Source organism: Asparagus officinalis, chromosome 7, assembly GCF_001876935.1.
Source record: "Asparagus officinalis chromosome 7, Aspof.V1, whole genome shotgun sequence".
NCBI classification, from domain to species: Eukaryota; Viridiplantae; Streptophyta; class Magnoliopsida; order Asparagales; family Asparagaceae; genus Asparagus; species Asparagus officinalis.
The window spans coordinates 14,357,141-14,369,838 of NC_033800.1; the positions used below are offsets into that span (position 1 = coordinate 14,357,141).

Consider the following 12,698-nt stretch of genomic DNA (forward strand, 5'->3'; position numbering starts at 1 on the left):
CCGACGTGACCAGGGTTTCCGCCGATTTCACTTAATTGGGGAAGGAATTGGGGGAGAGAAAAAAAACCTAGGTGGCGGCGATTTCCTCTTTTGTTTCTCTCTTCAGCCCTAGCGAAACAAAACTGGGAAAGAAAAACAGCGGAAATGAAATTGTAGGATCTGATCCAATCACACTAAAACACTGACCAATTTGCAAGTCCTTGTAAATTGCACCTAATCTCTTTACCAAGAGATTACATCTCTCACATCCGAGAGAACACTTGTCTTGATACAACTTGATTCCTATAAGCCTTGATAGTATTATGATGTGTAGCAGTGGCTAGGAATAGTTTGAATCTCTGAAAATTACCTATTTTGATTGTATATTGAATGAGGATCAAAGGCAAAATCAGAAAATGATTTTTCTCAACACTTAGTAAAAATCTGGAAAATTTTCTTTTGAAAGATGCACAAAACTTGAATCTTATGTATAGGAATTTGTGACCCAAAATTCTGAACATATAACATATTTATAGCCTTGAAAAGACATGTTTTCAAACCCTCAAAACGTACACAAAATGACTATAAACTGTTATTAATTTGAATTCTAATATGTCAGAAAACTGTCTTAGTAGTCGACTATAATGATCATTAGTCGACTACTCTGTAAAACAAAAAATCTGAAATTCAAAAATCGAAGTTGAGTAGTCGACTATAATCAGTTGTAGTTGACTACTCTGTAACACAGAAGTTCTGGAATACAAAATTTAAAGTTTAGTAGTCGACTATAATCAGTTGTAGTTGACTATACTGTAACAGGGCCGGCTGAAGGCATAGGCCACTAAGGCATATGCCTAGGGCCCCCATTTTATTGGGCCCCAAAAAATATATTCTCTCTCTCTCTCTCTCTCTATATATATATATATATATATAATATAATTATTAATTTATTTTGGAAATATAAGAAGTTGACTATTGTAAGGATTCTAAATTATCAATTATCTTTAATTGATCATTTATTGCTATAATTATATATAATTATCTTTATCTTTGGAAAAGAACACTAATAAAGTTTAATTGTAACTTTTTATATTTTATTTCTATAATTAATTAGATTGTAACAGTTAAAAAAGAGAAAAGCACATATTAAATACTCATTCTTATTTATGCATAGTTTATGCGTTTTTTCTCTTGCTAACTTCCTTTATTTTCTTCTCATTCACTCATCTTTCATATTTGTTTAATCTTTGATACTCAACATACATAATTGCAATTCTAATCTAGAAGGCCCCAAAATAAAACGTAAGCTTGTTGGTTTTTATTTATTTTAATTAATTTACATTCATTCTCCTCACACACACACACACATATAGCTCACGGATATGTTCTGTATTTTGTTTTTTATTTTTTTCTTTTATATCTTTTTATTAATAAAATCTTATTTACGTTCAACAATGTCTCAAGAGATTAAATAATTTGACAATTTTATCAATTGAATATTAAAGCTTGAATATAAAATTTAATTAGTAACTTTGCATCTCAAAAATCTAGAAAATTAAATTTTGTATAAAATTTATTTTTTAAAAACTAATATTTAAATTTTTTTAATGTAAGGCCCTAAATATTTTTCTCTGCCTAGAGCCTAAAAAATGCTTGAGACGACCCTGTATTGTAAACACCAGAAAGTGAGATTTTGCCTAAGTTCTTTGTAGTCGACTATAAAAAGTCATTAGTCGACTAGACTATAATTTGACAGAAACTTATATTTTTGATCTAAACTTCAGTAGTCGACTATAAATAGTCATTGGTCGACTACTAAGAGTCCAAAATGTTATGTATGAAATATTTTGAGACTCATTAAATGACTAAATACTCTAATGGTTAACATAGGAGGTTTCTATTATTAACCAACACATTAAGCCTATGTTAATGTGTTTTAATTTTTATGTGTGTGTATGTGTGAGTGATCAAGGCTTGTACAATTTTTCTAAGTAAAGAAAATGTAAAAATTACATTGATGTATAAACTCTTCATCTTCTTTACTTCATGATGCATTGAACTCATCTTGCACTTGTTCATGTTGATAGCTGTTTTGAAATGTTAGTGCATAATAATACACATAATTATTCATATTATGAATACATTGTTATCATTAAAATTATATCACGGGAACATGATATCCAACAGAAATAACCAACGTGGAAGGGGAAAAACCAACGTGGAGGGGTTAAAAAAGTTTTTCACGGGGAATAAAAACGAACCAAACAACCCCTTATAGTTTTCCAGCTCTCCGGTAAGCTTGTTCGTGAATAAGGGATCGACGAAAAGGAACTAATATGCTTTTGCCGAAGGCTTCACGTTATCAAGTGCATAATGGATTTTAGCCACCAGGACAATTCACATTAGAAAAATCTATATCTATGTGACCATGAGGGTGTTTAGAGAGGCTTATTTTTTGGTCAAACTAGCTTTTAAGCTAGCTTTTTTATTACTATCTATTTTAAAAAATGCCAAATAAATTAGCTTATAAGTCCCATTTTAAAAAGCTGGTATAGCCAAGCATTCGAAAACCTAGCTCATAAGCTCACTTAAAAAGGATAGGTTTGACCAAGCAAATTACTATTCTACTCAAGCAATTTTATAGTGTTTTTATCAAAAAAATCCAAAGTCATTAAAAGACAATATAACTAATAAGCTTAAAAAAATAAGTCTTCCCAAACACATTTTATGTCTATTCTATGCCGGAAGCTCCATCCGCTTTCTTGATTGCTTGTCTGTCTTGTTTAAATGCTTTCGACAAGGCTAGTTGATAGCCTTATAATTAGCTACTAATTCGATTATATTTTGGAATAGATCTTTTTTATCTCGCTTTGGCGCGGTCGCTTTGCACACTATAGATTAGATGAAATATGCCATTTTTAATTATATTTTCATATATTTAACAATTTTGTTTAATATAAGGGGAAGCTTTGGTCTGAAGAGCTCATAACAGGAGAGGACAACCAAGTTCGAGCACACAGAAAACTTCAACCTGATTGAGAACACTTCTCTTGGGGAGAAGGGTCCCCATCTAACTAAGGAAAAAAGTTCGGATTTCTCAACTATCTCCCAAATAATTTAATTTTTTAAATACTTGAAGAGATTAGCACGGTGTTTGGCGGAGCTTATTCTGAGTGAGGGTTTATTTTTTGGTCAAACTAATTTCTAAGCTAGCTTTTTTACATCTATATGTTTGGTAAAATACTAAATAAGTTAGCTTATAAGTCCCATTTTAAAAAACTGGTAAGACCCTAGCTTTCGAAAAACTAGCTTATATGTTCACCTAAAAATTGAACAAGTTACTATTCTACCTAAAACAATTTTTATAGAATTTTTATCATAAAAAACAAAAGCAAACAAAAACTAATATAGCTTAAAAGCTTCTGAAAATAAGCCCCTTCAAACACCTTGAGCTAACTGTTTTGCTGAAAGCCCAGCCACTTCAAAACCCAGCCCAGAATTCTCTATGGCATTTCCGCAATAATACGTCACATTCGAGGGCAGACAATCTACCGCCTCGGCGCATCTATAAACCACCCTCACTCACCTCAGCGAAGCTCACATTCTAACACCTATCAAAAACAATCATCATCGTCGTCGTCATCACCAATGGCTCTCAGAACCCTGATCTCCAATAAAACCCTAGGGTTAGGGTTAGGGTTTCGCCATGCTCGAAGCCTCCAGACCTTCTCGCTTCCCGATCTCCCCTACGATTATGGCGCCCTGGAGCCGGCGATCAGCGGCGAGATCATGAAGATCCATCACCAAAAGCATCATCAGACCTACATCACCAACTATAACAAGGCTCTGGAGCAGCTCGATGAGGCCATGGCGAAGGGGGACTCGCCAAAGGTTGTTCATCTCCAGAGCGCCATCAAGTTCAACGGCGGAGGTTTGTTTTCTTTTTCTTCCTAATTTTGTTTATTTCTGTTATAATTAAGACAATTTATAACGGTATTTATTTGATTGCAGCGATTAGAATTGTTAAATCATGAAATTTGAGGGATGCACGTGCTGCGTTCATTTCCCCTAATTTCATGATTTTAGGGGGTCTTACAATGTCTTGTGCTCCCGCAGTTTACCTCTAAAAAAATGTCGAATAGTTTGGAAATCAAGAAAAAACAAACTACTTTATATTTAAATAAAGCCACTTTATGTTTTCTTTAATTGTACTCGGAATTATTGCTTCTTTTATATTGTAAAAGACTGAAATATCTTTGATGGTATAAGAATAAAGATATGGATTTGCTCATCATTGGAGCACTTAATATCTCGAGGATGAGTTTGCTCTGCTTTGTTTGTTTTTTTATCATATGATGAGACTCATATAGCCTTGAAAATTAGCGTACACTGTTGTAGCCCTGTCATGCCCAATTGAATTAATGGAGAACTTGATTGGGGACAGGCAGATGGCTAGTTGTTTTCTATCCATGAAGCTGAATACATGAATTTATTTTGGTTAGTGAGAATAGATGGCCTAACATCTACTTCAAATTAGGGATTGAGGATTGTTAGCATATGATTAGTAGTTTGTGTTATCTTCAGCTGTATCGGCGACGGCAATTAGCTCCCAATAACTTCTTTGAAACTGTCATCCAATTATCCATTACATTAACCGGCACCTCAGAAAATGTTATTAACACCATGCAAAAAAATTAATTAACTTTCCCCCATTTGTAAACCAAAGTTGTATTGGTGGTGCATTTTGGATTTATAGGATGCTCCTAGCAATACATTCATTTTACTTCTGGAATATGTACCTTTGGCGTCACTGTGTGCAAAAGTTAATTGCAATCAAGAACATTCGGACCTTGGAAGCTGTTTATCCTATGTTGGTGGAATTGAAAAATATTTGAAGCTGTGTCTTCTAAGAAAATTTTCTGCTAGATGTAGCCCAATTCTCTTGCTAGGTTGTTAGCTTATTCCTGCTCTTATAGCCACTGATAAAGACTCTTCCTCTCTCTTACTAATTACTGTATCTCCTAGCTCAGTTTTGCCTACCTCTAGCTTATCTTCTTTTATACCTTGGTCATTGCTTATGATCCTGTGTCTTGTCTAATCTCTTCACATTCTAAGTCTGGTCTGGAGAGAGTCCATTATGGTTGCTCGATTTATCTTTTACCTTTGTTTGACGGACCATAGATGTATATGTTATTATAAACTTAATGGTTACGTGAACATGTATTTTTTCCTTTCGATCGGACAAGGTCTAGTATTTAAAATACTTTTAAACAACCATTTTCATCATTTCATTAATCCATATCAATTCGACAAAGCACCTGTGTTCCACTTCTGTGCGCTTTTCTGGACCCTGACAAGTCACAACATGGATATTTTCTGCCGTTACATATTTCATCGTCTTAGGCTTGGAGGTTCGTATGTAGATGAGTGGAATTCAAGACATCTTAAAGCACATCACAATGAACTCATGTTGTCATGTCTGCAGCTTAATACAACAATTTTGATATGTCGATAAGTTACATTTTTATGTCAGTTGAATTTTAAAAATACGAACTTTGTAATAAATATCAGTTATGCTGTACACAATAACTTCCAGATACTTTAAAAATACGAACTTTGTAATAAATATCAGTTATGCTGTACACAATAACTTCCAGATACTTCTTGTATGAGGCTGAATTCATTTTCATCCTTTACTTGGTGTCAAAATTTTGAGCTTTAGGGATTTTGCATTATCGCACTTCTGTATATAGCGTACTGTGATACCTTCTTGCAGGTCATATCAATCACTCTGTATTCTGGAAGAATCTCAAGCCTGTCAATGTAAGTTGGTTCTCTTTTATTCATTTCGGCTGACCCTTTGAATTCTGTAGCCTTTTACATAGCCCAACAAAGAATGCTGCTTTTATGATTGACAGGAGGGAGGTGGTGAACCCCCACATGGTGCACTTGGTTGGGCTATTGACACAGATTTTGGTTCAATGGAAACTCTAGTGCAAAAAATGAACTCTGAAGGAGCTGCTTTGCAAGGTTCTGGTTGGGTGGTGAGTTATTCTTTTAGTGATTATTTCATCTGTTTAGGATTGGAAACGAACCAAATAGTTAACAGATAGTTCGTTAATTGCTCGACTAACTATTTAGTCATATTCGATTCGGTAGTTCATTTAAAACTAAACAAATAATATTTAGAATTTGAGTTCATTAACGAATAGAATTTAACCAGGTATATATTCGATTCGTTTGCTTATCAAATATTCGTTTAAAATTTGATCGTTTATAATTTGTATTATTATGCATCTTCAACCCACTTATATTTTCTACTTAAGTTCTATATACTAATTCCGAGAGCCTTAAAGAATCTTAAATCAGTTTTCCAATGAAATAATCTTAAATCAGTTTTCTAATGAAAATTTTGAATTAAATATATATACATCATAACTATAAAGAAATAATTTTAATGAATTCAAATACTATTTAAAAATTAAATTCTTTAGCGGATGAATATACTTTGACATTCGATAAATATTCATGGATGTTCATGAAAATTTATCAAATATCAAGTATTCGAGTCCAAATTCGAAAAACACCAGCCATGCATATTCGTGTTCGAGTTCAAATTCGATAATATTAAACAAATACAAATACGAACATCGTAGTATTCGATTCGATTCGTTCGTTTACCACCCCTATGTCTGTTTGAGCTCTCAAGGGTTATGCTAATGGATGTTACTGCCAGACTTATCTTTCTATTCTTTTATGATGTTATTTACAGTGGCTGGCTCTGGATAAGGAGGTGAAGAAAGTTAAGGTTGAAACCACTGCAAATCAGGTACATCATATCCTGTTTTCTTTTTTCCTTTCGATTCTCGTGATAGATATCAACTTATTGCCAGTTCAATTTTGTGATCTACGTGTTTCAATATTTCCTTTATGAGCTTCTAAATTGCTTTTTAGTTGAGATTCTTGAGAATTGTTGTCAAAAAACTAGTCAATCATCTCTTGATTGCTGATATGCTCTCAAGTCTGTGTTCTATAGACAACCTTTATGCTGAATTGTCACGTTCTATTTGGTGAATTCCTGATTTGCAGTTAGTTTTAGCCATGCATGTCTGTCGAATTTGCTAATGTGAATGATCTCTTTTGCAGGATCCACTGGTGACTAAAGGTGCAAATTTAGTTCCTTTGCTCGGGATTGATGTGTGGGAACATGCATACTATTTGCAGGTCAGATGTTGTGGCTTTGTGTTGAAATTTTCTCACCTGATAGCTAAATTGTCTCAAAATTTGTACGCTTTATACCTCGTTCCTACTTCAAATTTTTTAATATAAAATATGAACTTCAAAGAAACCCATGCATTATACTTGTCTCTAGACGTAAAGGAAGCTATCATTGTAAATGTAATATTGGAGTGGGACCCACATGTTACAATAGTTTGAAATATGAATTGAAACCCTTGCTTAACAAGAAAGAAGTACATGAAAGGAATTTGTGTCACCAATGCCTTCTATTTTGCAAACATCATTCGAATAAGAACTTTATTGTTCGGGCTTTTAAGATTAAAAGTAAATGTGCAGACACAATAGTCGTTAGCGATAACCATTTTCACAGTGCATATAATGTTGTTCAAAATTTGGCAAAAATCAAGGTACAGAATGGGAAAATGTTGATTATTTCAGTATGAGTATATTTTTGAGATGTCACTAAGTTGAGATGATTATATGGATGACCAAATGTAGATGGTAAGTATGTTAGAAGTTTACTGTATGTTATTTAAAGATTCTAAAACCTTTTCTGTCCAACTTTTTCTTCTTACCTCCAGATTCATCATTATGATCTGTATTTTTGTATGACCATCACCCAAAATAAAAAACAGATACGTTTTCCAATTTAAAGGCCAGCCTGGCTTTATGTTTTTATGATAGTGCTGTCTGTGCTATATTGATATGTTGACGCTCTTATATTTATAGTCATCTGTTAACATTTTCATTTACGTTTTTACAAGTATCTGGATATAGAAATTGATTTCAAGATGCTATTACTTCAGTGTTTATCACGCACACACGATACTGTATGGACATTGTTGATACTTTCTTTTGGATCAAAGTTCTGAGGGCAAATGCTGCAAAACTGATGGCATGATTAGAAGTGTTCTCTTTTGTTGCAATTGATGGTGAGGAAGAGGAAGGGGAGTGCTTTTTCTTTTCTTTTTTTCCCTTTCTTTTTGAGGTATGGGGTGGGGTGGGGTGGGGTGGGGTATTTTGTTTGTGCTTGAAATCTTGAAGATCTCTTAAGCTGCACTAAGAAAATGTGAAACACAGGAGGTACAAAATAGAGAATGCGGAAGTATAATACAGAGAACGTGAGGAAGTAAGAACTAAAGGACATAATTAGAGAATGTGAGGAACTCAGAATTAACTACATGGGAAGTGCAAACTTGCCTCCTTGGGAAGACAAGGCGTGTACATTGCTAAGGTATAGTTATTAATTAGCCCATGAAAAACGGACACTTGGGGAGGATTTGGAGTTGTTTGTGTACTTATAACTTACCTGTGAGATACATTGGATTAAGTTGTGTGCGAAGTTTTCGGGTTTAGTTGTCACAAGCAAGTTGTTTGTTTGAATTTGTTATAATTTTGTTTGGCATGTTATAATCTCAAGATACGGAACTATTCCAACACGCTGTAAATTAATTTTATTGCCTTTGAATGGATGCAGTACAAAAATGTTCGGCCAGATTATCTGAAGAACATATGGAAGGTCATGAACTGGAAATATGCCAGCGAAGTCTACGAAAAGGAGATCGCATGAAGCTAGTTTATTGTTCTTGTTTTCATCTGCTTCATATGTTTTACTGTGAAAGCTTCTTTTTGCATCGAATAAGGTCGCCTCGGCTCCAGCCGAGGCTTGTTTTGTGTTTATGGTGCACAGTTTTAAACCTAGTTTCTTGGAGCTAAGTCCTGTATCAGTTTTAACGTTTCCTATAAATGGAGTATTTATCTTGTTGTGTGGACTGGTGAAAAGCTGAAGTAGGCAAATGTGAGGGGTCAGGCATTAGCCGTGAACTTCGTTGAGGCTCTAGAATTGATTCCCGTGTTAAATTAATCGAACGAGAAGATACAGGTTTTGGGCCTTAAACAGGCCTAATTGGCCCGGCGTAAAAGGTAGAGGCTTCTAGAAAAAGAGTGGCTACTAAAAGCAGCGGGTCTCGATCATCATCGTCTTATCTGTTCTAATATTCTATTCTTGCCAGGGATTCATCGCCATTAAAAAATTACAAAGCTCCACTTAATGACCCTCCTTTCTAAAAAGAAGGTGATGGACCAATCGAGCAAACGGGTAGAATTTCAAATCTCGATCCAATTTTCTGATTTTTTTTTTAATTAAAGTTTGCTCAGTCTTCTGAATCAGTACTGATATGTTTTGTTTCCTTGTGTAGCTGCAATTGGATCCGCACTGTCAGGAGAAAATCGCGGCTTCAAACTACATAATCCACGAATATCAGTTTTCTCTTCGCATCTTGATTTTACTATTAACTTAGGTTTCACTCGACAAACTTTTTCTAATGCTTTCTTTTCCCTTTCAATTTCTACAAAAATCTCAGCTCTATTGTAGTTCAGCAAATAGGAATTTTAAATCAATTGTGCTTTTAGCAATAGAACTTTCTTTTTATGTTAATCCTATTTTCGTACGGAATTTGTTATGCCCATTTTAAAGATTTGTGCATGAATAATTTTTCAAAACAGACTCATTCGGATTTTTATTTTTCAAAATCGACCGTTTTTTCTTTTATTTATCAAAACCGACCGGATTTTGTGATTAGCAGGTTAATCACTATCCTAAATAGTCGGGGTTGCCAACCCCGACTATTTAGGAGGGTGTTAAACCCTAATTAAAGGCCTTAATTAGGGTTTAACACCCTCCTAAATAGTCGGGGTTGGCAACCCCGACTATTTAGGATAGTGATTAATCTGCTAATCACAAAATCCGGTCGGTTTTGATAAATAAAAGAAAAAACGGTCGATTTTGAAAAATAAAAAACTAAATGGGTCGATTTTGAAAAATTGTTCATTTGTGCATTTAATGATTGATCCCATTTTTTAAATTTGTGCATCTAATGATTGATCCCAGCTGAGGTTGTTTTTTCCCCCATGATTTTGCTTTTGTCGCTTTTGTAAGGCAGAACATTCATTGTGTTATTTGTATTGGCAATGGGTGTGTTGTCAAAAGCGTAAACCTACAACTTTGGCACAATGCAACGATGATCTTGCCTCTTGAATCAGATCGTGAAGGCATAGATTTTCTGCTTGTGTACATTTATTCCATTTTACATACTTCCAGATTGATTTTTTGCGGTTTTTTCCTTTTTAATCTTGCCTGGATCAAAAGCATCTGCTTTATGTCATTTCCAGTCTTGAATTGCTAAGGAGAGTCAATCCATTCTCAAACCTCAATACTTTTTGTTTTTTTTTGGAAAAAAGCTCCCCGTATATATAGAGTTCATTCGTCTTAATTTGTCAAACACAAAAAGAACAGAAGAATATTAAATATAACACTTCTATTTTTTTAAACCAAGTTGTTGTTTATCCATTTTTTCAAGGTTTTATATTCTTTAAATTTATTTTTCCCATCAATTTCGGATCAGATGGATATACAAGCGAAATAATATATTTTTTTTATTCTTTCGCTTTTGTAAGGCAGAACATTCATTGTGTTTTTTGTATCAACATTGGGTGTGTTGTCAAAAGCGTACATCTACATGCACATTGCAGGGATCTTCTTCCCTGGCTGTTTAGCTTATATGGGCAACAGACTCTGCTTGTGTACATTCCTTTCTTTTTCTAGTTTTTTTTCCCTTCAATTTGTTGTTTTTCTAACGGCTGCCAAAATATCATTAGCTCCAAGTTGATACTATGAGATTTCAGTTAATACTATGAGATTTTGGTATCGTTATGATAACACCTTTATCGATATCAGAATCTAAGGTCAACATAGTTTCTAAAATTGATTTAGTTTTCTCGCTTTTGTAAGCAGAAGCATCCATTGAATTTTCTTTACTGCCAATGGGTGTGATAGAAAGAAGCGTATGGCAAACTTCTTTAGCACGATGGAGGGAAAACTTGCTCGGCTGCTCATCTTCTGGAGTGACTCATGAACCTTCTGCTTGTGCACATTTGTACATTTTCAATGTCCGTGTTTTCTCAAATTTGGTTTATTTCTGTTCTTTGTTTCTCAAAAAGTACTAGTGTTTACCTGCTTGTTGTCTTGGGTGAATCTTATTTCCTTTTCGGTTAAGGGGATGGAATTTGTTTCCACGTTTGCCACTTTAGCTTCGAAAATCTCAAGCCGAAAAAAGTTCACATTTCTTATGTTAGATTGGTTTGATAATTTATGTAAAAGATGTCTTAAAAAGCATCGCCATGTCAGTTTTCGCATGCAACCAATTTCGGTCCGAAACCTCTAAAATGGATTTCGGGTCATGAATTAGGTTTCATGCTTTTTTGGTTAACCAACCAAACAGTCCCTAAGTTATTACGTTGGAGGCATGAAATAGACTTTAGATGACTATTGATGTAGTGATGGAATGTGAATAGAGAAATTTTTGTGCTTGGTTTGGTGTAGTTGGAATTACATGTTATTCCAACTACGTTGACTGTTGTCATATAGCAAAATAAATCAAAAATAGGAGTGTGAGTTGGAATAACATGATGTTGGAAAAGCACTCGTCATTTATTTTCTTGGTAATGTTGAAAGTTCTGATAGTACGATTATAACTGATTTACCTTTCTTTCTTGGCCACTGAAGTAGCATACATCAGCCTTTTATGTTAACAAACGCTGCGAAGCTGGTTCTAGTTGCTAGGGTAGTGTTATATGTCCTTAAAATATCCAATACATTTTTATTGAATATTAATTAAGTTTTATTGTTGCACATATTGTTTGGGTATCTTTTATATAATTGTTATATTAATTTAGAAATTATTTTGTTAGATCATGCACTGTGATGGTCACTTGTTTGGAGATTTTCTTAAATTTGTGCTTAACTTATAACTAGTAAATGATAGTTTTGTTGTAACATGTTATTATGCATGATAACGACATGTGAGATGTGATGGTTGATCTCAGCTACCGGGAATGAAGATTCCTCGGGTGTATGTGATAAGCGCATATTTGATGTGTAGCACAATATCTTATTTGGATTCTCTAGGACTAGACACCTAAGAGATGGAGAATTCTATTTGTTGCGTGGGCCCTTAGACTTGATGATACTATCATTTTTTATTTGATAATTTAGTATAATTTGATATGATGGTTAAGCTTGTTTGACAAGTGCTATATAACATGAAATGTTGGATTATTAGGTTTCGTTTAGGGAAATGATGGATATCTAGATAGGATCCAGTATACTTATTTTTATGAATTAAATTTATTATGCATATCTTATGAAGATATTAAATTCCCGTCGGCGGGTGGTTTTTAAAATTATTTTTTAAAATTTATTTTTTTATAAAATAAAATATTTTAAGTTTCAAAATGATTTTTTACTTATGCTCATGGGATTGTAATTTTAGGAATGAGTAAATATGTGATTTGTCTTGCTCAATAAAGTTACCTAAAATAAATTGATACCGGAGGACACTGAATGTAAAATAATATTATTCATAAATATTTAATCCCATATTATGAAAGAGCTTTTATAAACAGTTGATCGGATAGGGATT

The 12,698-nt window shown here is 33.8% G+C and overlaps 1 protein-coding gene across 1 annotated transcript; it reads left to right on the top strand.

Moving 5' to 3' along the window:
• Positions 3,562–8,991, top strand: LOC109847193 (superoxide dismutase [Mn], mitochondrial-like). The gene is made up of 6 exons (XM_020416437.1): positions 3,562–3,910; positions 5,756–5,802; positions 5,898–6,023; positions 6,752–6,808; positions 7,126–7,203; positions 8,696–8,991. Exons 1-6 carry the CDS (start codon positions 3,628–3,630, stop codon positions 8,786–8,788), a joined length of 684 nt encoding a protein of 227 aa, XP_020272026.1. The 5' UTR covers positions 3,562–3,627; the 3' UTR covers positions 8,789–8,991.

Bases quoted from the DNA above. Each gene is read 5' to 3' on its own strand.
- LOC109847193 (XM_020416437.1), top strand. From the start codon at position 3,628: ATGGCTCTCAGAACCCTGATCTCCAATAAAACCCTAGGGTTAGGGTTA. The intron at 3,911-5,755 runs GTTTGTTTTCTT...ACCTTCTTGCAG, and splicing joins CATCAAGTTCAACGGCGGAG to GTCATATCAATCACTCTGTA. The intron at 5,803-5,897 runs GTAAGTTGGTTC...TATGATTGACAG, and splicing joins AGAATCTCAAGCCTGTCAAT to GAGGGAGGTGGTGAACCCCC.